The following is a 22519-nucleotide window of genomic DNA, read 5'->3' on the forward strand; positions in this document are numbered from 1 at the left end:
CACGGTTCGTTTAGCCAATCAGAAGAGAGAATCAGCCTCTCTCCACTGATTGGCTGACTGTTTTGAGTGACATATGGTCGGGCCAATCAACCGAAGTCACTGCGCAATGCATTCTGGGACGTAAACAATAGAGTGAGAGAAAAATGGAGCCAACGAGATACATTTAACTATTTGAAAAGTTGTCGAAAGCAAGTTATCATCTTATGTAAGACTGTCATGGCTACCGCCGAGCGTGATGTTATACAACCGTACGTACTTGAGCCCGACTCCGATCCCGAACCACAGACGACGCACATGGACGCAGCGGCCCCTCCAGGGATCAGCGAGAGTGAAGGTTTCAAATGTTTTGCTTAACCCAGACGCTCAGGTTGCATAACCTACAGACGAGAGACTTTACTAAACATCAGGGTAAAGCATGCCGCAAGAACTGAGGCACTCTGCTTTGATGTGGACACACTACGCCAGCACGGGATTTTACCTGTGTCTACACCGGCAGTCACCAGGGAGAGGAGGCAGCGCAAGTGGTGCAAACGTAAACAAAGGAGGGGGAAGAGAGCCGGGATCCACGCCAGGCTGACTTTACCATCGCTCGAAAATCCCAAGTGAGAAACGCTATCCCATTTTGTGTGCACTACGGCTGTATGTGCAGCAAAATGACAATAAAGCTTGATTTGATTTGATTGTGTCGGTTGATAAAACAGTCGGCGCTGAAATGAGCCCAACAGACGAGCAAATTTGGACTAAAGCCCTGCGGGACCCGTGAAACCGGGACCCTGAGCGTGATGGTTTAGGACCGTACGATCCCGAACCACAGACAGCAACAGAAACCGAACCACCTCAAATCCGTTTATGACAAGATGTTTCAGAATGGTACGTTATTTTTTGTTAAATATGTTGTGAACTTGCTGCCCGGGGAGCGGAGGGGTACTGGCTGAGCTCGCTAGCTTGGTAGCTTGTAGTCCGAGGAGCGTAAACAAACTATCTGAGTTGGCTGGCTTGAGAGTTGGTTGCCTGGGGATCGAAGGCGGGCTGTCGGCAGAGTCACTGACATCAGATTACAGACTGACGTCAGATAACTTCAGGAAGTGAAATCTGCTCGTTTTACAGGGACAGTTTCAAAAAACGGCATTTGTGCACTTCTTCATTTATCATAGGTGAAATGCTTGGGACAGTATATATGTGATCCCAAGACCTTCCCTATCACGCAAAAACGACGAAAATTTCATTTTTCAGGCCATGGGGCCTTTAAGCATAATTTAAGATCTAAGTTTTTTTTTTTAAGGTTAGCGCCAGGTTGTGGTTAATATATTAGCGTGATCTTATTTTGAAATGGTTAAGATTGATTGGTTAATTGGTTAAGGGCTAGTTCAGAACAAAGTGGCGGCTTATGTCAAACATGAATTGACAGATTTAACAGGGAAAATCAAACATAGGTGTTCCCGTCCACCACCCCTCTTACTTCCTCACATGAACTGTCGCCCCCTGTAGGCCACGTCACATTGCTGCTCTTTCACACCACCACCTATTTTTCACGCCTCAGCAACACACATTGACCTACTGCCACGCCTCCCCCTGGTGGACCAGCGGCTCTGTTACACGCTTTGCCTTGACACTGCAGTGGTGTCCCTCCCCATCACCTCTGTGGTTGTTTTTGGCCTTTTTTTTTTCGTGTGTGTGTTGCTTCCTATAGAACAGCCAGTAAAATTACCCTCCAGATTAGCAGATCGTTGGTGAACATTGCGTCATCTCCTTTGGGAAAGCGACCATCTGTTCAAATTAACGTCTGGAGAGCAGCATTCATCCCAAACTGACATCACACCCCCAGTCTGTGGGTGAGGCTGTGTTGCACTGCTGCTGCCAGAGAACACTGTCCAGCCCAGAGATTACAAGGTGTAAATTATTACAGAGATCTCTTGTCTAAAAATGTCTTGTGTTCAAATGTGCTTTATGCACTGTCCTGACAGCTAATCCCATCTGAACAGGGCCTCAGTGAGGGACTGTGAGTTCTGCACTGCTGCAGCGTTATTACACTTCACTAAAACTGAACTACTAACTAAAACAAAGTGTGAAAAAAACATTTTAGTTAAGTGAAATAAAAATAAAAACTAGACTTTAGAAAAAAATGCAAACTAACTGAAGGATATTGTGTTCTTACCAAGTGTGCAGTGTGTTCAGTGCTGCTGGTCAGAGTGTGTGTGCAGTGTGTTCAGTGCTGCTGGTCAGAGTGTGTGTGCAGTGTGTTCAGTGCTGCTGGTCAGAGTGTGTGTGCAGTGTGTTCAGTGCTGCTGCTGGTCAGAGTGTATGTGCAGTGTGTTCAGTGCTGCTGCTGGTCAGTGTGTGTGTGTGTGTGTGTGTGTGTGTGTGTGTGATGTTTATTGAGACTGGGACGTGGACATGACTGGGAGTCTCTGCCTTCCCAAAGTGAAGAGCTAATCTGACAAACAGCGGCCAGATTAGAATAAAACAACTGACTCCCACTGACACTGACAGCAAGAACAACTCAACTCCAACTAAATAAAAACTAATGAAAAATACAACACAATAATAACTCTGCACAGCAGTGGAAACTTTTGTACCGATAGTGGCGATCTTCTTCTTCTTCTTCTTCTTCTGTGGTGCTGGGTCCTGGGGCTCTGGGGTCAAAGGGTCTCTGCTGTCTGAGTGGCCTCTGTTGGTCACCTCCTCCATCTCCACCTCCACGCCTGCCGAGCCACAGCAAAGCACAGTCACACAGACGAGAACCCAGATTTAACACTGACACTCCCAGGTGAGCACCTGTCCGTCGCTCCTCACCTTCCCCGTGCTCCGCTGCATCACTGACCTCCTTCTTTGGTTTCTTCTTCTTGCTTTTGACGGTCGGCATGATGACCTTCCCCTGCGGAGGACGAGCAGCTTGAGTCAGAGCCACGTTCAGCAGCCAAGTCCGTTACAAGAAGCTTTACCTTGTAATGTACAACCTCCCTCATCTGAGAAAATTAAGGCGGGTCAATTAATACTTTAACCAAGATTTAAAGGTGGCCTGATGGCAGCGGCTGTTTGAGATAATTGGATCAGCCTGAGCTTTGAGCCCAGGTGGAACACCAGAGGCCTCATCCTGACGAAATGCACTGAAACTGACTTTTTGAAAGATTATTTCAAGGCTGTTTGGTTTTTCTTTGCTTCACTTGTTAGCTCACAGACCACCGAGACGAGGCAAAAAAAAAGCATTTGACAGGAGTCATGAACATAATTCAAACACTGAATCCACAGGACGCCTCACAGAAAAGTCATTTTCAAGTGGGTGAAATCAAATGGCTATCAAGATTCTCAAAAATACCAAACAGCCACCATTTTCCCTTAAAGGTGCAGTCCACAAAATTGCAAGAGGTTGACTGAAGTGAAAGCCATTTAGAAAAAAAAAAAAAGCTTGTTTCTGATAGATGAGTCTGCGCCGGTCTAACCAATGCAAAACACAATGATTTTCAGTGTAATGTCCTTTCTTTTTATAGTATTTATTCTTCTTTTTATAGTATTTATTCAGATTTATTGGCTGTGTGCTTGTTATCTTATTACAACAGGAGTAGTGCTCCTAATTTTGTTGTACAATGACAATAATGGCTTTCTATTCTATTCTATTCTATTCTATTCTATTCTATTCTATTCTATTCAATCATATTCTCATTGTCACCCAACTTGCTGACAGATCGCGGCTTATGCCTTTTTTTTGTTTGTTTGTTTGTTTTTTTGTTTTTGGTCAGTTGAGTCTAAAGGGTCCTCAGTTCCACAGCACCTTGGCAGCTTGGCATTGTGCACCTTTAACTTAAACTTAGCACCGCTAAACTATCAATGCCAAAATACACCATGTACAAGCATTAATGGAATATTAATAGTAACAAAAATGAAGTATTTTTTCCACTACAATGTTAAGAGCTAATCACAAACTGTACAATTTGTGATTGGCTGTTATTGTTACTACTGCTACTCTGTTTGGGCAGATATGAGGTGCAGTCACAAATAAAGCACAATTTGTGTTTGATTATTTGGTCTTAAAATTAAAAGTAAAAGCAATAATCAAGCATTAACTAATGAACAGCTACAGAATACACTGACTACATTAATACCCAATTTTTCCCTCGAGGATCAATATATTATTTCTCACTCTGACATATTCTGACATATCTGATCATTTATCTGCACTTTGGTGTTTGGTGTGTTATGTTGGGTTGATGCTTTTATTTAAAGATTTAAAGGTTATGTTCAGCCCTTATCAGTCAAAACAATAGCTGATTACCCCTCTACAGACTCAGATATACAGATATCAAGACTGATCGACCTGATTTTCTCCACCTATAAAAAGACAGACAGGTGTTTGAAAGCATCAGCAGCAGCAAAACACCTTGAAGGTGCAGAATGTCAGTAAAATAAACTTACCTGTGGCTTCACCGTAAGTGTCCACAGCCGTGAAGAGGACAGGCGGCCAGGCGGCAGACGGTCATAACTCCAGGGTCCAGGCCCCTCCTCCTCCCTCTATGATCTGATCCGCTGAGAGAAAGTGTCTTAGGGTGAGTCTCAGTACTCCAACACTCCCTCCTCTGGTGCACTTGCCCCCGTTTCAACCCGGAAAAGGAGATTAAATCAGAGCTGGCATTTTAAACTTTAATTGGTGTTATGTGTTACAGATGAAGTCACATGTCTCCTGCTGGACGGAGGAGAGGAGGGGTAGAGGTGGGAGGCCCGAGGGGGGTGGGGGGGCTCAGCAGCAGGTTTGAGACTCGTCCGGCCGGGCTTAAAGAGGGACAGACTAGCGGATCATGAGCTGAGTTGTGACAGCCTCCAGGAGATTTTCATCTTGAAAAGAAGGACCCGGTCCGGGCTGGTTTTCCTCAGGAAACTCTGTTTTTTGAGTCAGTTTTAGTTTTCAGATTATCCATGAGATGGCAGCTTCACCTGTTTACACTTATTTAATCTATTTTCCTTTTTCTGAATTGATGAATCATTTAGTGCAGTGGCTGTCAAACTTTTTCAATAATGTTCCCCCTTTGAAATATGTTTCCCAGTCCAGTTGGTCCTGCCCAGTTGAGCCTCCTGTGGTCAGAGGGTCAGTCCAGCTCCATCAGTGTGAAAAAACAACCTGAGACAAGATTCTCTTCTTTCTGTTTCTGCTTCTTCTTCTCTTCTTCCTCCTTGTTTCCAGCTGTATCGCTGCTACGCTTCAGCTATGCTTAAACCACAAACACACACATCTGACACCTTCAGGAAACGCAGAGGAAAAAACTGAAGATAACATGAGATTTATAAAACTCACATTTACATTTTGATTGACCTTACTAGCATAGGCTCATTACTTTAGAAATTATGCATGATTGATGTTTTTTTAATTAACAGTTTTGGAAAATCTCTGTACTACAACATACCCCTAGGGGGACGCATACCCCAATTTGAGAACCACTGACCTGTTTTATGTTGTGGTCTGTTGGGGGTGCAGCTTAAGCTCTGAGGTCAGGAGGAGCAAGATCAACAAACTGATCAGGAGGGCAGGATCCATTCCTGGCCTGATCAGGGTCGGCCCAACGCATAAGTGAACTGGGAGCCAGCTTAGCCCCCTGTGGCCACCGGCGGGCCCCCCAGAGCACCAAGCTGCTGTGTTTCAGAGGCTGGAGTGAAGGCACTGGTCCTGTATGAAACTAGATGACCTCAGGAATCTTGTTACCAGTTATAAAATGCATGTTGTGGGCAAGGGGGATAAAAATTGCTCTAAAGTTACACACTCCAAATACAAAACGATAGTGCTCCATTATGGCTTCCCAGTTGCTATATCAGTGTAGCCTATGTTTAAAATGTTACCCATCATTTCAAGAGGTAACACCACATATATGTGGTAAGTATGATGATAGATCAGACATAGATTATTGTTTTTCTTCAATAATATGGCAACTTCTATTCAACTTAAAACTTAAAACACATTTGTGTAGGCCTATGGCACAAATCTTGGAAATAATGTTTAGCAATAAATGTTTTTTTTTTCATAGTGAATGTATTGATATTCTTGAATAACTTTATCTAAACAATTAATTGCTAAAAGTTTGTCTTGTCTCACTTGATTAACAGTTACTTCCCAACAGGCCACAGGCCTTGACTCTGTAAGTTTTTTTTTTTTTTTGCAGTGCCCCTAGTATTAATGATCCATGTAAAGTAATGTCCTGCTCAGACAGTTTTTTGGCTACAATCGTGAGGAGAATTGCCCTCTCGGCTTCCATACTTGCAACACTTGCGTAATGCAACAGGCTGTTCGGAGCTTTATTGTTTATTTTCTTTTCTTTTCTTTTCTTTTCTTTTCTTTTAATTACAACGTACAATTTACAATACATCCATTGTTACTGCCATGGGGTTAGAGAAAAAGAGACAAAACATCAAAACAAACAATGAGAGAAAAGAAACACCAAAAGGCAAAGAAAAAACAAACAAACAACAACAACAACAACAACAACAACAACAACAACAAAAAAAACATAAAACCAGAATACAGAGTAGATACATAAAGAGATGCATGATAATATGGATACAGTCATCAATTTTTATAATATCTTTCCAAGACATAGCAAGTACATCAATAATTGTGCAGCATTGCTTCAGTTCATTTAGGAAGTGATCAAAGCTGGGTTTGGAGTCAGTCCATTTTTTCTTATGAATGTGAAATTTTCCTAGAAAAAGCAGTAGCTGTACAAAATAATAATAATAATAACAATAATAATAATAATAATAATAATAATAATAATAATAATAAAGTCTTTTTCCTTTTGATTTTCTTTTACAACAAATAAAAATGTCTTTCTCTTTTAAGTTGATTGCTTGTGCTTTATCGTTTCTGGTAGCTTGACGTTACGTACCGGTAGTCCACGTTGAATACGGCCCAGTTGACCTGTAACACCAGCAGGGGCCATGTTGGCTCTACAGGTGCTGCCGTTTCTGCATGACTGGATATAAAACACGACTAGTGTGTGAGTGTGAATTCAGGATGAGGAGCCACTGGAATCGCACACCGTGGCCGGTACATCTCTCCATGGGACTGAAAACAAGTCCTCTGAGCCACCTGGACCACCGCCATCACCCCGACCCGAAAACCGACCGCTGCACGCCGCCCGGACAACCACCGTCTATAATCGGACCCGGACAACCGACATCATAAGACCCGGAATACGAACACCGCACGCCGCTGGACAGTCACCGTGTCTCGGACCCGGATAACCGCCACCTCTCGCTCTCGGACACCTGCGGGTTCCCGGCGGGCTAACAAGTTTCTCCGGAGTTTCCACACTGACTCTCGGAGGTAGCAGCTAACATCATTTTAAAAGGTAGGATGAGAAATCCCATTTTATTTTAATTATTGAGCCAATTTTGGTTTTTATCCATGCTTCCGAGGCCGTTGCGTGTTTGTTAAAAAGGTTTTTGGGTTATATGTTGTTACATAGCAACGTACATTTTTAGCTAAGGCTAGCTCCCGTTGATAGCATTCTTGCTAGCTCATGTAGCTAATGGTGTCAGATAGTTGTTTGTTTGCCTCAGAGCTTTTTAAATGCTGTCAGAACTGCTGTGATTGTAGCTTGAAAACCAACCACCCCACTAGAGACACGTAAAGTCATTGATTGATTGACTTTGTAAAGTTCAGCTTGAATGCAGCTTTTCACTTTTTTATGACTGGAAAGCAAATCTAACGGCTCAGTGGTTGTATCGCTGTTACTCCCGCCTTTATTGCACGTTATTAGTGTGTGTTGTGTTTGGTGTTGTGTTCACTTCGCATGGTTTCTGCAGGAAAGCTGTGTGTATTTGGCTGCATCCAAAAGAACAATGAATCACGTTAGAGAAGTGGATGAGACCCCTTCAGGTGTGGCCGTCCTGAAGGGGAGCCAGGCCAGGGGGCTTTACATTCGGATGGAAATTATTTTTTGTGTCGTACTTAAGTTTTAATTTAGGCCTGTATTATCAAGCCTATATCAAAACAAAATCTCTAATATCAGTAAGATTTTAGCAGGCTACAGTAGTTTAATGGTGAAAATAGAACTCGTATGATTTGACTTGTGACTGTGCCATGACTCGGCTTGACTTGCTTGATTTTCATCACAATAACTTGAGACCTGACGGTTAAGACATGAGACTTGCTTTTGACTGGCACATGTGTGACTTACTCCCACCTCCGGTGAGGACATAAGGTTTATCTGTATGTATTAGGGCTGGGACGGTATGCTTGTCATGATACTTGGCTGCTGATTCAATATGTCTTGTAATCTACAAGGATTGCAATTTAATATAACGAGGTATTGCAATTTGCAATTCTCCTCTAGTTTGTGGCTGTAAAGTTTGATGAGGTTGTGATTCTCCTAGAGGTCACACTAGGAGGACTAGGTCTCACTAGAGGTCATTTTATTCAGTGAGGTCCAGTTTGACAAAATGCTCTGCCTGCAGTGAAATGGCTGCTGTGGGGGCCAACATCATCACACATGAATCACATGTGGCTCATTGAATCCACAAGAGTCTCAGCTTTCCAGTCAAAGCCAACTGATGCAACTCCAAGACTGTTTAGGCCCCAGTCTGCACAAACACACCATTTTACAACAGGCCACAAGAACACATGTGGACTGCAGGGTGGACTGCCAAACTGCCAATTAACCATTAAATCAAAGAAAACAGCCTATTTTACATTCTGAGCACTATTTTGTACTCTGTAATTAAAAAAAAAAAAAAAAAAAAAAAAAAAAAAAAAAAAAAATCATAATAGAAAACAATCACTTAATTGATACTTAATTGAATGAACCCCCCCACCCCCACTCCCACTCCCACCCTACATACACATGTAGAAAGAGGGAGAAAGAGCTCACAGGACTGAATGGTCCCTTGGTTCAGGAGGTCAAAGTTAAATCATCCACAAATCAGGTCAAGACACTGAATCCTATTAGAGTAACACACATGCGCGTGCGCGCGCACACACACACACACACACACACACACACACACACAGAGCTTCCTCCTGCCCATGGCCCTCCAAGCAGGGTCTCCTTTCATTGGCTCTCTGTGTCACTCCCTCAGATCTGTAACCACTCCCGGACTCCCTGTTCCTGCTGATAATTTCTATAGATCCGTACAGTTTATTTACACAGAAGTGAGGTAACAATGCACAAATGAACCCACACTGTGTGTAGTTACAATGTCACCCAAACCCAAAGACATTGTTTAATCTTGATTAGAGAACTGAAAAATCTGATCTTCAGATTTAATGAAGTCCAATCACTTTTATCCTGCAGGGTAAATTTGGAAAAAAATGGCTTCTATGATTATTTGAATTCTCACTTTCTTACTGTGTGTGTTTTGCCTAAAAACTTTTAACGATTCAGTCTGAAGTGAAGTAATATTTTCCAGTTCATGTCCAAAGGCTGGAAGAGAAACTATCTCAACTGTGGCTGCAGTCTTTCTTCACATTACAGTGAAGAATGCTGAAGTGGAGCTAGCCAGATCTCACTATATCACTGTGTGCTCATATGAAACTGCTGAAACTCTGATGTCAACAAGACAGAAAAAATCACAGAGGTGATGTTTTGGGGAAAATCTTATGTAAATGTTGAGTAAAACCCAGTTCTGCTCTGTTCCTGTTAGGCAGCAAACAAACGCTAAAAAGGTTCCCGTCAGCCTTTTCTTTTAACACGTCTTATTGTTTTACATCTTATTAGGTTAATATTGAGTTTTCTCACTCACTTGTTTCCCAAGAATTTCCGTGACACATTTTTACTTTCCAAATCAATAATTTACTGCACAAAAACAAACCCTTCCCTTTACATGATTCAGTACAAGATTTTATGTAAGGAAAAGCATTCTTAGATTGTTTGATCGTCAGAATATTTCAAAATTCAGACTCTCAGTCCAGACAAATTCAGTTTGTTACCCCAAATAACCTCTCAAATAATGATAATGATGTGCATTTTCTTGAAGATAATAAACTTAATTTTATATTGGTAATGACATATTGATGTGTTCTGTTGCAACATAAAGGAGTAGCCTATCTAAAGCTCTGTATTTACAATTAGTTTTTATAATGTCACAATATTGCAGACTTGTACCAAATGTGCAGTTTATTGAAGCACAAATAAAGCTTAAACATTCAAACAAAGCACAAACACACAAGCGGACAACGTACAACAATTAAAGAATGACTGATAATAGAATGAACGCATCTTTTTACAGATAAAACTACACATCACATACATGGATTTAAAGTCAGAGAGGCCCTCTGTAACTGAGAGTACAGATTCATTCTGTTTAGTAACTATAGGTAAGTACATCAAATATCAAGAGAATATGAAAAGCCACACGCCCTGCTGACGTTTCCTTGAGCAGCACACCGAACAGCAAAGTTTACATTAATGTCAGTGCCCCAACATGAATACAGTTTAGATAGTAGTACTGACAATGAACAGCAGAGGGAGACACAGATGATCTCATACAGACACACACACACACACACACACACACGATGGAGATCAGGCACAGAGCAGCTGTGGCAGCAAGAACAAGCGGGATGATGGGGGACCCAGACAAAGAACCAAGTGCATGACTGCAAGTAACAGAAGTAAAGCCACATGTAATTTAATGACAGTAATGTGTTACCCCCAAGGCTGGTAGTTACATACATATGTACTGTGTGTTTAATCCAGTGTTTCTCAACCTCTTTTCAGTCATGGTAATTTGCATATTTTTAAAGAAAACTATGCAAAATCTCAAGCCCCCCCTGTCTATAATAATGGATTTAAAAAATGACATGCTGCATCCCTCTGATGGGTAACACACACATAAACACACCATAATTAGTTACTGAGAAAAAGAGAGAGGGGTAAACTGAGCCCAGTGGGACGGTGCACCCAACAGCCCTGTTCTTGTTGCCTGTACTTGATGTAAATTAGGCTGGAAAAGCTCAGTTCACACAAACACATCATAGAAAGGGGAGAAGGTTAGCGGTATCACAGTGGTGCTACTTGAAAGTATGGGGTACTCCTCCAAAACCTGACCAAAGCAATGTCTTTAATGACAGATCTTCCCTGATCTCTGTGGCAACGCTTCTCAAATACACGTGAACTGCAGCGGATTCAGACCCGGTCACTTTTGCACACTTCATCACTTTTCTTTGCTCTGTCATATGTGTTCACTTTTCAAATGAATAAGATACTCTGCATCCCTGCTGGCTAGTGACAGATTATTTGTTGTCAGGTGTCATTTCATACCACATACCAGGGACATAAGGACAGGGCGTTACGCTGACCCCACCTTTGACGTTGTGAGATGGGGAAAGGGCAAGGTGAGACTATTGTTTTTTGGAATCTTAAGCCATTTTATTCTGTCATTAACATCAGAATATTTTTGTGGACGGCATTTTTCGACTAAGCCAGACTGCACCTCATGGTTGAGGGAGGCTGGATCAAGCAATGCATTGTCTGTCCAAGCTTGTTGTAGATTTTTAAAATTCAGTAACATGAATTTATACATTTCTCCCTTCATAGAAAACCTCATATTTCAGTTACTCAGTAGTGTCTCTCTACAGTATGTTGGCCTCACGGGAATCAGGTTGCAGGATCTGGAGTGTGACAATGAGTTTAATAGATTTTCTAAACCAAGGATAGAAAAGGGCATAGATCAGAGGATTTAAACAGGAGTTAAAAAGAAGCAGCCACACTTCAAATTTTATAGAAAAAACATTGCTTGAGGTCTCCTGGTTTATAAGACAGGAGGAGTAATATGGACAAAAACAAATAAGAAACACAGCTACAACAATCCCGAGAGTCCTGGCTGCTTTCAGCTCCGATTTCTTAGCAGTTCCAGTCCCTGAAGGCTGCAGAGTGACAGACACAATGTGGGATCTCATGGCACGAGCCTGAGACACAGCCACCACAAACACTCTCAAATACAGAACTATGATCACAGTAATGGGACAGATAAAAGTGAAAACAAGGTCAACAGCCCCTGAGATATAGTTAATGACAATAACACACTGTCCATGACAGGAAATATGCCTGCCTGGTTGTGTCAGAACATCTTTGAGAATCAGACTGCTGTAGAAAACAGCAGAGGTCCAACATGCACAAACACAGATTTGAACTCTTGTCTGAGTGATTGTGATGGGGTAACGCAGAGGGTCACAAATAGCCACATAGCGGTCGACTGATATGAGCACCATGTTTCCTACTGAGGCAGAGGTAATGATGAAACCCAAAAGGTATAACACAGAGCACAAGACATCACCCAAAAACCAACAAGACCCTAAACGGATGATTTCAAGCGGCATCAGCAGGAGGCCCACGAGGAGGTCTGAGACAGCCAGAGAGAGGAGGACGAAGTTGGTGGTGGTGTGGAGCTGCCTGGAGTGGAGGATGATTATTAATAGTGGTAGTCTCAAAAGTAATGTTATAATCAGTTGCAGGATTTATAACAGCAGTCGTAGCATGTGTAAGGCAAGATGCAGCAGATACAAAGCACTAAAATACAACTGCATCATCATTTTCTACCTGAAGTGGGAGATGGAGATGATGACCAGCAGGTTGAGAGCCACAGTGAGCAGAGACATGGAGAATATCAGGATGTAGAGCAGCATGATACTGGAGTGAGGATGTGTGTTCTTCCTGCAGGAGGTGTTGAGGAGGTGTGGAAAGCAGAGTTCAGCTCCTTCCAGGGTCTCCATCATCAGAGAGAGAGGAGGAGAGGAGAAGCTGCTGAGGTCTGGCAGCTCTCTGAACAAAACTCTCTGTCACACATTTATCTCAGCATTTCCTTTTCTCCCTCCCTCTCTCTCTCTTGGAAACTGATGTCCCTCCTTCCTTGTCATGTGCATCATCTTCTTCATCTTCATCTCCATCATCATCATCATCACTCTTTGAACATGAGTGATGATGTGTGTCTCCTCTTCCTCAAGGCTTGTTTCCTTGCCTCTTTTTCTCTCTTCCTAATACTAATCTGGATGAGAGAAAGCATTTACTCTTTGCTGCTCTTTGCTGTTGGATCAGGAAAAGTAAAACAAGTTTAGAGTGTGTAGAATGGCAGCAGTTTAAGGTGTCATACGTTTGTCTTTCCACTTTCATTCAGGAGAGAGAAGCTTAACAATTCACCTTTTGTGTTTTAGCCCAATTGACCATCATATGGTGGCTTCAGAACTGTCACCTTTTTCACACTTTGTGGTTTTGACTTAATAGGGGAGGAGGGAGGAAGCTCAGCAGCAGGTTTGAGACTCGTCCGGCCCGGCTGAAAGGGGGACAGACTAGCGGATCATGAGCTGAGTTGTGACAGCCTCCAGGAGATTTTCATCTTGAAAAGAAGGACCCGGTCCGGGCTGGTTTTCCTCAGGAAACTCTGTTTTTTGCGTCAGTTTTAGTTTTCAGATTATCCATGAGATGGCAGCTTCACCTGTTTACACTTTTTTAAATCTATTTTCCTTTTTCTGAACTGATGAATCATTTAGTGCAGTGGCTGTCAAACTTTTTCAATAATGTTCCCCCTCTGAAATATGTTTCCCAGTCCAGTTGGTCCTGACCAGTTGAGCCTCCTGTGGTCAGAGGGTCAGTCCAGTTGGTCCTGACCAGTTGATCCTCCTGTGGTCAGAGGGTCAGTCCAGCTCCGTCAGTGTGAAACAACAACCTGATCCTGAGCAGATTCTCTTGTTTCTGTTTCTGCTTCTTCTTCTCGTCTTCCTCCTTGTTTCCAGCTGTATTGCTGCTATACTTTAACCACTGATCCAGTTTCTGGATTTATTTTGGTCATAGTGAACAAACGTCCTCACTTTCATCCATCTACTGTCCTTGCCAAACAGCTCGTTAAGACGTTTGATGAGACCACTACTGCATCCATCCAGCAGCTTTGTAGAGTTTCATAATACTAATCGAACAATCATTATTTTTGTGAAGTTCAAAATTCTCTGCGAGGCTCTCTCTGCTGTAGAGCATTTTATTACAGTTATATCCTATAAATAAAACTTAAATCAAGTGATATTAGTATATTATTACGTTATTGGCTCAGTTATTACATTTGCAACGTTTTTTTTAAGCAGGCCAATAACGTAATAACCAGCCAATAACGTAATAAGTTATTACGTTATTGGCCAAAAGTTATTACGTTATCGGTTCAGGACTTTCATTACGTTATTGGCCAGTTATAAAGTTTTTGGCCTATTACATTTTAACAAGGGCAAATTTATTACGTTATTGGCCGTTATTACGTTATTGGCAGTGATATGAAACTAGATGACCTCAGGAATCCACTGTTACCAGATATGAAATGCACGTTGTAGGCAAGGGGGATAAATATTGCTGTAAAGTTACATGCTCCAAATATCCCCCGAGCAGGCGAAATCTCCAATCCTCCAAAGTTATTCAGGTCCCGGAAGAGAATGTGCGGTTGTTTTTTCCTGACATTTGCTATGTGTTTGGATATAAACCAGCAATAGGTACGATAGTCTGGTGGTCTAAATAAACAGCCCATAATTTTTCCTTTAGGTTTCACTCCTGGTATGGGTGGAGATTTTTTATTTTGAAGAAAATAAAGCAAAATATGGAGTAGATTTCAGATTCCACCATTTCATTACACTACATTAACCACCAAAGAGCTAAATTCAGCAGATGGATAGACTAGACTAGAAAATTATAAATGAGATTGTCCATGTCTGATTGTAAGAACAGGCACTGAGCACGTTTACATGCACACCTTATTCCTGTATTAACCGGAATATTCGCAATATTCCGGTTGCGCACGTGTCATGTAAACACGCACCGAACCCGATTAAGGTCATATTCCGGTTGAAGAGAATTCCGAATAAGCCCCCTGGAATATTCCTGTTCCAACCGGAATATTGGGGCATGTAAACACCTTAGTCGGAAAACTCCCCGAACCGGAATATTCAGTCACGACTGCGCATGCTCGACTCACAAGGACTTCTGTGGCGTCTTCGTTGCTATGGTTACCTGCAAGCGGGGAAAACGGCAGGGCGAACAGCAGCAAGAGCCAGGACTGCAGTCCACCTTCAGCTAATGAAAGACTTAAATATCACGGAGTATATCGATGGGAGAAAACATAGAACTAGCGACAGAAGACAAAGAAAAAGAAGAAGAAGACGAGGAAGAAGACTTCTTCGTCTGTTTTTCCGGCAGACCAGACGCCTATACGCGTGCTGCTGCCCCCCGCGGCTGAGTGTCGCATTACATGAGAGAGTGGAATACGCCGAAACACGGGGGCATGCCAAGTAACATGTAAACGGAATATTCCAGTTGCCGCGGCGCAGTTACCTTAACCGGAATATTGAGCCGAACCGGAATATGGTGTGCATGTAAACGTACTCACTGTGAAGGGCACCTGCCGTTTCATTGTATTTACACAATAACAATAAAGGCTTCTATTCTATTCTGTTATCATGAAGGCATTCGCGAGGTCAGCTGGGTTCCTTCCTCATGATTGGACCATCTGCTGTTGCCAGGAGAAACCAGCCATTTACAAACAAAGGTAACCACTTAACAGGAAAACCAGTTTACCTGTAACACCAGTAGAGGCCATGTTGGCTCAACAGGTGCTGCCGTTTCTGCATGACTGGATATAAAACACGACTAGTATGTGAGTGTGAATTCAGGATGAGGAGCCACTGGAATCGCACACCGTGGCCGGTACATCTCTCCATGGGACTGAAAACAAGTCCTCCAAGCCGCCTGGACCACCACCATCACCCCAACCCGGAAAATGACCGCTGCACATCACCGGACAACCACTACCTCTCGGACCTGCACAGCTGACATCACTAAGACCCGGAATACGACCGCCGCACACCGCTGGACAACCACTGCCTCTTGGACCTGGACCACCGCTATCATCAAGACCTGGAAAACTACCGCTGCACGCCGCCGGACAATCACCGTCTCTCGGACCCGGACAACCGCCATCTCCCGCTCTCGGACACCTGCAGGTTCCTGGCGGGCTAACAAGTTTCTCTGGAGTTTCTGCACTGACTCTCGGAGGTAGCAGCTAACGTCATTTGAAAAGGTAGGATGAGAAATCCCATTTTATTTTAATTGAGCCAATTTTGGTTTTTATCCATGCTTCCGAGGCCGTTGCGTGTTTGTTAAAAAGGTTTTTGGGTTATATGTTTTTCAGTGGTGGGCCGTCAGGGCCTGCAAGGCCTTCTCTGCTGGCCTAAAAAAATATCTGAATCACAGACTGATGTTAATCATATTTTGTCCATGAATACTTAATAAGTAATTCCAAATGGTCTGTCCGCTTCCTTTCATAGCTTTTCCCCTGGTCGCGCTGCTTCCAGATGTTTATTTTCATATTAAAGCATTTAGCCAATCACATTTCAGCCATCATTTGTTGCCAAGGTCAAAGAAATCTGCCTGGAGGCCTTCACAATCAGTTCTGCGGGCCCTGTAGTATAAAATAAGTGTCGATCAAACTGTTGCTTCAACCAATCAGATTTTGAGTTGGCGACACCAAGGCCCTCTAGCAGGCGTACGGTAACGTCAGCGTATTCACACTGTTTGATTGGATAGTCAGAGAGTGTACTAGCCAGAGCTAGCAAACTGCATCTGCAGAGCAGCGCACGCAAAAATATAGTTCTATTGATTCAATAGCTGTTTTGCCAACCCACAATGGCTGAAGGAGAAGAAATTGATTTGGTTGCAGAATTATTGTCAAAGCCATTTTCAAGACAGACTTTTCAAGAAAAGATGGACATCGTTAAGAAGGGTTGGGCAACTCCGAAGCTAGCAAGCCTGTCACAACCAGGAAAAGGATTTGTCCGCAACCAAGGCAGCAACGAGACACCAAAGCACTGCCGGACACTTACAAGCAGCGGTGCTTTCCAAAACCTTTGGGGAATCCAGAGTGGATCTACAGCTGAGCGAGCAAGTGCGCAGGGAAACGGAGCTCCACAATGAAAAGGTGAAGAAAAACAGGGAAATCTTAAAAAGACTGATAGACTGTGTCATTTTTTTGGGCAAGCAGGAACTTTCATTTCGGGGACACGATGAAAGCGCGGGATCCAAAAACAGAGGAAACTATGTGGAGCTTCTTTCTCTCATTGCTGAGAGCAACACGGATTTACATTACCACCTGTCCACTAATAAGGTGTTTAGTGGGACGTTGGGCAAAATACAAAACGATTTGATCACTGCTGTTGCTGAAGTGATGGGAGAAGAGATCGGAAGGGAAGTTAATAAAGCACCGTTTGTCTCTGTTATGGTGGATGAGACGACAGACGCGAGTAATGCAGCGCAGCCCTCCATGCACTGGTCCTGCGTTACGTAACGGGCAGAGGTGTCAAGGAGCGGTTTGTCAGATTTGAAGATGTTACCAGTGGGAAGCGAGCCGATGACATTGCAGGTCTTATCATCCGATTTTTGGTGGAAAATGAATGTCTGGGTAAAGTTGTGGCACAGTGTTGTGATGGCGCAGCGGTCATGTCTTCTGGATTAAATGGGGTGCAGGCTAAAGTTAAGGAGAGAGCACCTTTGGCTTTATTCATACACTGCTATGCACATCGGCTCAATTTAGTACTGACTCAGGGGGCCTCAAAGCTTAGAGAATGCAAGATCTTTTTCGTCCACCTCAATGGCCTAGCTGCATTTTTTTCTAGATCGCCTCGGCGCACGCAACTACTGGACGAAATCTGCCAGCGGCATCTCCCTCGTGTGGCATCAACACGGTGGCAATACATATCCAGAGTGGTCAATACAGTTTTTGAGAAGAGAGATGCTCTAAAGGAACTGTTTCATCACATTCTGGAGCATCATGATGAGTATGATGAGGACTCTGTGCGCTGTGCTGATGGATTTAAAGCACGTCTGGATGATTTTGAGTTTTGTTTTTTGCTTCACACATGGCATTTTTGAGTATTCAGACGTGCTCTTTTCAATTCTACAGGACAAAAAACTGGATGTACAGTTTTGTCTGGCAAGGGTAAAGGAGTTTTGTGACACCTTTGAGCGAGAGAGGAGCCGATACGAGGAAATCTACGAGGCCACTGAACGCACCGCAGGCGCTCCGAGCGCACGAAGAGGTCTGGCGCAAGATCCTCGCACGCACTACCACCAACTCCACGGCAGGATTCTGGACAATATTATTTGCCAGACACAGACCAGATTCCAAGACCACGAAAAACGAATGTTTCTCACCCTCCTCGACCCCTAGAAGTTTCGGGAATACCAGAAGAATTTCCCGCATGCAGTCTTCTCCAGCTTAACACAGAGCCACGGAACACTTTTTGATCTGTCTCGGCTAAGGACAGAACTGACTGTAATGTATGCCATGGATGATTTTGCTGGAAAATCTCCCACTGATCTCCTTGACTTCCTTCAGCAGAAAAATCTGAGTGAGAGCATGGGGCAGCTGTACACATTTGTGTGTTTGGCGGTGACCATCCCCGTGTCTACTGCTTCTGTCGAGCGGACATTTTCAGCCCTAAAGCGAATTAAAACTTATGCCAGAAATACGACAGGGCAGGCTCGACTTTCAGCATTAGTGTGGCCGGGCCCAAAAGGCCGCACTTTAAATTACTAGTAAATAAATAAGAAAAATCACTAAAAACCGACAACGCCACCTAGGGATGATTAAAAGAGCCCTAGGACCTAGGAGGTTCTTAAAATCAGGGGAGCAGAGTTAAAAACCAACACGGGGACAAAACATCCAATTAAAACTAGATTTATTACAATAAAAGAAGTCAAGGGTGGTACCACCAAAAATAATCTACACATGTGAATAAATACAAATAAAAGGATAAAAATGCTGCTTCTCAGCGGTAAAAAAACTCAGTCCGCGGCCAGTCCACTCCACTCCTGTCCCATATCCCTGCGGCTCCTCCACATCCTTGTAGCCTCTCCGCACCAGCTGCCGGTCTCCCTCACTCCGTCCGTCCCTGCGGAAACACAGGAAACCTGGCGAGTGTGGTGCTCAACTGCAACTTAGCTACTCCACTGACGACCCTCTTATAGCCCCCGTGTCCGCCACGAATTAAGTCGGGTATACTCACGGTTGTCCCGGGCGACAGCTAGTGAACTGCCGGCCCAGGCCTGAGTAGATTAGCGGTGGCGGACTTTGGGCTACCGCACGCCTTTCCCGGCACTACTCCGTCGTCCTCACGTTGGGGGACCGCTCCGTCAGGTTGTGGACTGTCGCTGCGTGTTCCCTCTCTCGGCCGAACCGCTCCGTTGATCCTCCGTCGTCCTCTGTCGTTCCTGCTTTCCCGCAGCTCGCTCCGTCAATAAAAGCAGTGTCCGTGCCTTTGTTTCCAGCGTCCCGCACCTGTCGCTTGTTTGCTGATTAGTTCTTGATTGGGGGTGGGGCTTCCCAGGGGTCACAGAGTAAAAACAGCATGCAAACTTAAAAACCAATAAATACACTCAAAACACCCCAATAATTAAAATATGATAAAACCACAGCAAACGAAGTAAAACACACACACTTCATGCATAATAAAAACACAGCACTCAGGTAAAATAACACAACATGCAATAAAACACAACATGCCATAATTCTGACCCTGTCACATTAGCTTTGATGGCGATAGTAAAGGACTTCTTGATGGAACTGAAACGCACAGATAATCTGTACAACAGAGTAATTGAACTCTTCTTGAGGAAAGAAAGGAGGATGGATTTTGTGTACAAATAATCAGAATTTTGGGTGAGTAAAATGTTATTTTCTTAAAGAATATTGCAGTTTTATGAGGTTATTATTGATGTTTTTATGTGTGTCGCAGCTGTAGGTGCAGTAGAAGGAGACTTGTGCACCCTTAGTTTGTTTCTTCAGTAAAGGCTACACGAGTTACCGTATTTCACCAATTAATCTCCCGGCCACAAATTTAGCCGCCTGGTTCTTTTAAACGCCTGGGGTCTGCACCCATTTTGCATATTAAACGCCCACCCGAATAACCGCCGGGGCGATTATTTGCATTATATTGAGGTAACCCAAAATAAGGCTATTCACATTATTTTTGCAGATGTAAACAGCCGCACAATAACTGTGCGGCACTTCCGTTTTCTGTCAAAATAAGAGAGCTAGCTAACGTTAGAACAAAAGGGTGTACCGTAATCTTAAACCGACCGACTGTAAATATGTTGGACAGTAACTGTCATCACAATAACGGCCTGGTGCAGGTCTGTGTAAAAATAAATAAAGGCCTGCAGCAAATAGCCGCCTGGTTCTTTTAAACGCCTGGGGTCCAAGTTGATTTTGCATATTAAACGCCCGGGCGATTAATTGGGGAAATACGGTACCTATCTGCGATGCAACGGCTCTTTATACTGCATAGGGCTGCACGATTATGGCCAAAATGATAATCACGATTATTTTGATCAATATTGTAATCACGATTATTAATCACGATTATTCATCATGGTAGGGAAAGCATGTGTATTTTTATTCCACTGCTTTTAAATAAACAATATATAAACAGCTTTCAGTGCAAAATGAAATTTTAAATAAGAATAAACGCTTAATAATAATAATAAAAAAAAATAAAATTTACCCAAGAATTTAAAATTTAACAAGGGCTAACTGAATAAATATTACAGAGTGCAAACACAAAGTGCAACAATTACAGCATATAAAGAAAAGGCACTGACATTAGGCTTGGGCCTACAGGTTTTTAGCAAGAAACACCAGCCTGTCAACATGTTCTGGCTTGAGAGATGAGCGAAGGCAGATCACTACATTTCCCCCAGTGCTAAAGGCCCTCTCTGACGGGGAACTTGTTGCAGGAATGCACAAGTACTTTTTTGCCAGCTTTGAAACTCGTGGGTAGAGTCTCTGATGTTCCTTCCACCAGTCCAGCGGGTCCTCTTCACTGTCAAGGCAGGCACACTGTAGGTAAGACTGAAGCTCAGAGGCTACAGCCTGCTGTTCCTGGTGAGGAGAGGATCTTGTTGTGGTTGCCCCAGTGACTTTGAAGAAGCTCCCCAAGGTCTTCTTTTTCTTAGATGTACTGGGTGCATCCTCTGCACTGTCTCCAGTCCCTCCACATGGATCAGTTGGGCCCTTCTCCTTGAAAAGTACATGATAAATAAAATAAGAAAAACAAATTCAGTCTTATGAAACATATTTAACATCCATATTCAGATTGCAGCACATCAATGACCTTTTATCACATTTTAATCCACTTAATATCTTTAATCTATTATAAATTCTGTACCTGTGCAACCACAATTATTACTAACCATGCTTGCAGAGGCAGCCATCTCAGATACAAGTCTGGCCTGGATTGGTGCAATCCTGTCCTCACTGATGTATCTCTGCTTGAAGCGTGGATCAAGAGCAGAGGCCATGTCTAGCAGTTCTTGTGTCTCTGGATCCTTGTATTTTTCCTCCAAGTAAGTGAGGATTTTGGTTTTGATGGTGTTGGTCAGGTCTGGAACATCATCACTTACTTTGAGGATGGAGGAGCTGAACAGGTGGAGGACTGGCTTCACAAAAGAAACACTGACATATTTCTCACTGGACAGTGCATCTCAAACTCAATCAGAGGATGGAGGGCTTTGTTGATGGCTTCCAGGATGTCAGTGTCCTGCCACGTTGGGATGAGGTGTCTTGCTTTTCGGTCAGAAGATAAGACTTGTGAAATGGCCCTCTGCTGCTCCAGGACTCTTGCAATCATTGCCTGCCTTGATCCCCACCTTGTGGGGCATTCTGTCTTCAGCCCATGCTCTGGAAGCTTCAGCTCCTTTTGAGCCCGTGCTAGCTCCTTTTTACGCCTCCAGCTGTAGGAGAAACTGCTGACAAGTTTTTTGCAGATCCCCACTGCACGGTCAATACGTGGATCTCTCATTGCATTCTCTATAAAAGAAAATAAGACCCATGTTAAATTAAAACAGAATAAAACCTTGTATGTATATTCATGTGTTTTTTAAGATGTTGTATTCCAATCCCTTTTCTTCATTTTTGTTATTTAACTTGTCAGTTGTGTGTGTGTGTGTGTGTGTGTGTGTGTATATATATATATATGTATGTATATATATATATATATATATATATATATATATACACTATATTACCAAAAGTATTCGCTCACCTGCCTTTACTCAAACTATGAACTGAAGTGCTATCCCATTCCTAACCCATAGAGTTCAATATGATGTCGGTCCACCTTTTGCAGCTATTACAGCTTCAACTCTTCTGGGAAGACTGTCCACAAGGTTGAGGAGAGTGTTTATAGGAATTTTTGACCATTCTTCCAAAAGCGCATTGGTGAGGTCACACACTGATGTTGGTCGAGAAGGCCTGGCTCTCAGTCTCCGCTCTAATTCATCCCAAAGGTGTTCTATCGGGTTCAGGTCAGGACTCTGTGCAGGCCAGTCAAGTTCATCCACACCAGACTCTGTCATCCATGTCTTTATGGACCTTGCTTTGTGCACTGGTGCACAGTCATGTTGGAAGAGGAAGGGGCCCACTCCAAACTGTTCCCACAAGGTTGGGAGCATGGAATTGTCCAAAATGTTTTGGTATCCTGAAGCATTCAAAGTTCCTTTCACTGGAACTAAGG

At 43.2% G+C, this 22519-nt stretch overlaps 2 protein-coding genes and 1 long non-coding RNA gene across 8 annotated transcripts in view; 1 reads left to right on the plus strand and 2 right to left on the minus strand.

Annotated features, from left to right (window-relative positions):
• tmem237a (transmembrane protein 237a) overlaps positions 1–4495 on the minus strand; it is a 39528-nt gene extending 35033 nt beyond the window's left edge. For all 6 annotated transcript variants that reach the window (XR_003930271.1, XR_003930272.1, XR_003930273.1 and 3 more), the window contains exons 1-3: positions 4411–4495; positions 2794–2875; positions 2577–2702 (exon numbers count right to left, since the gene is read on the minus strand). Coding sequence is in view for 1 of the 6 variants with exons in the window: in XM_030080626.1 (XP_029936486.1) it covers positions 2577–2702; positions 2794–2863 (196 nt within the window). In the remaining 5 variants the exon portion in view is untranslated. The remainder of the gene's footprint in view (positions 1–2576; positions 2703–2793; positions 2876–4410) is intronic.
• LOC115379758 (uncharacterized) lies at positions 1251–16315 on the plus strand. Its single transcript, XR_003930276.1, has 3 exons — positions 1251–1433; positions 12354–12362; positions 16304–16315. It is a non-coding gene; the product is annotated as an uncharacterized LOC115379758 (long non-coding RNA).
• On the minus strand, positions 11555–12694 carry LOC115379757 (trace amine-associated receptor 13c-like). The gene is made up of 2 exons (XM_030080628.1): positions 12522–12694; positions 11555–12374 (listed from the first exon to the last, which is right to left on the minus strand). The coding sequence occupies exons 1-2, from the start codon at positions 12692–12694 to the stop codon at positions 11555–11557; spliced, it is 993 nt and encodes a 330-aa protein (XP_029936488.1).
• Positions 16316–22519: the final 6204 nt, after the last annotated feature.

Source organism: Myripristis murdjan, chromosome 21 (genome assembly GCF_902150065.1).
Source record: "Myripristis murdjan chromosome 21, fMyrMur1.1, whole genome shotgun sequence".
Classification (NCBI taxonomy): domain Eukaryota; kingdom Metazoa; phylum Chordata; class Actinopteri; order Holocentriformes; family Holocentridae; genus Myripristis; species Myripristis murdjan.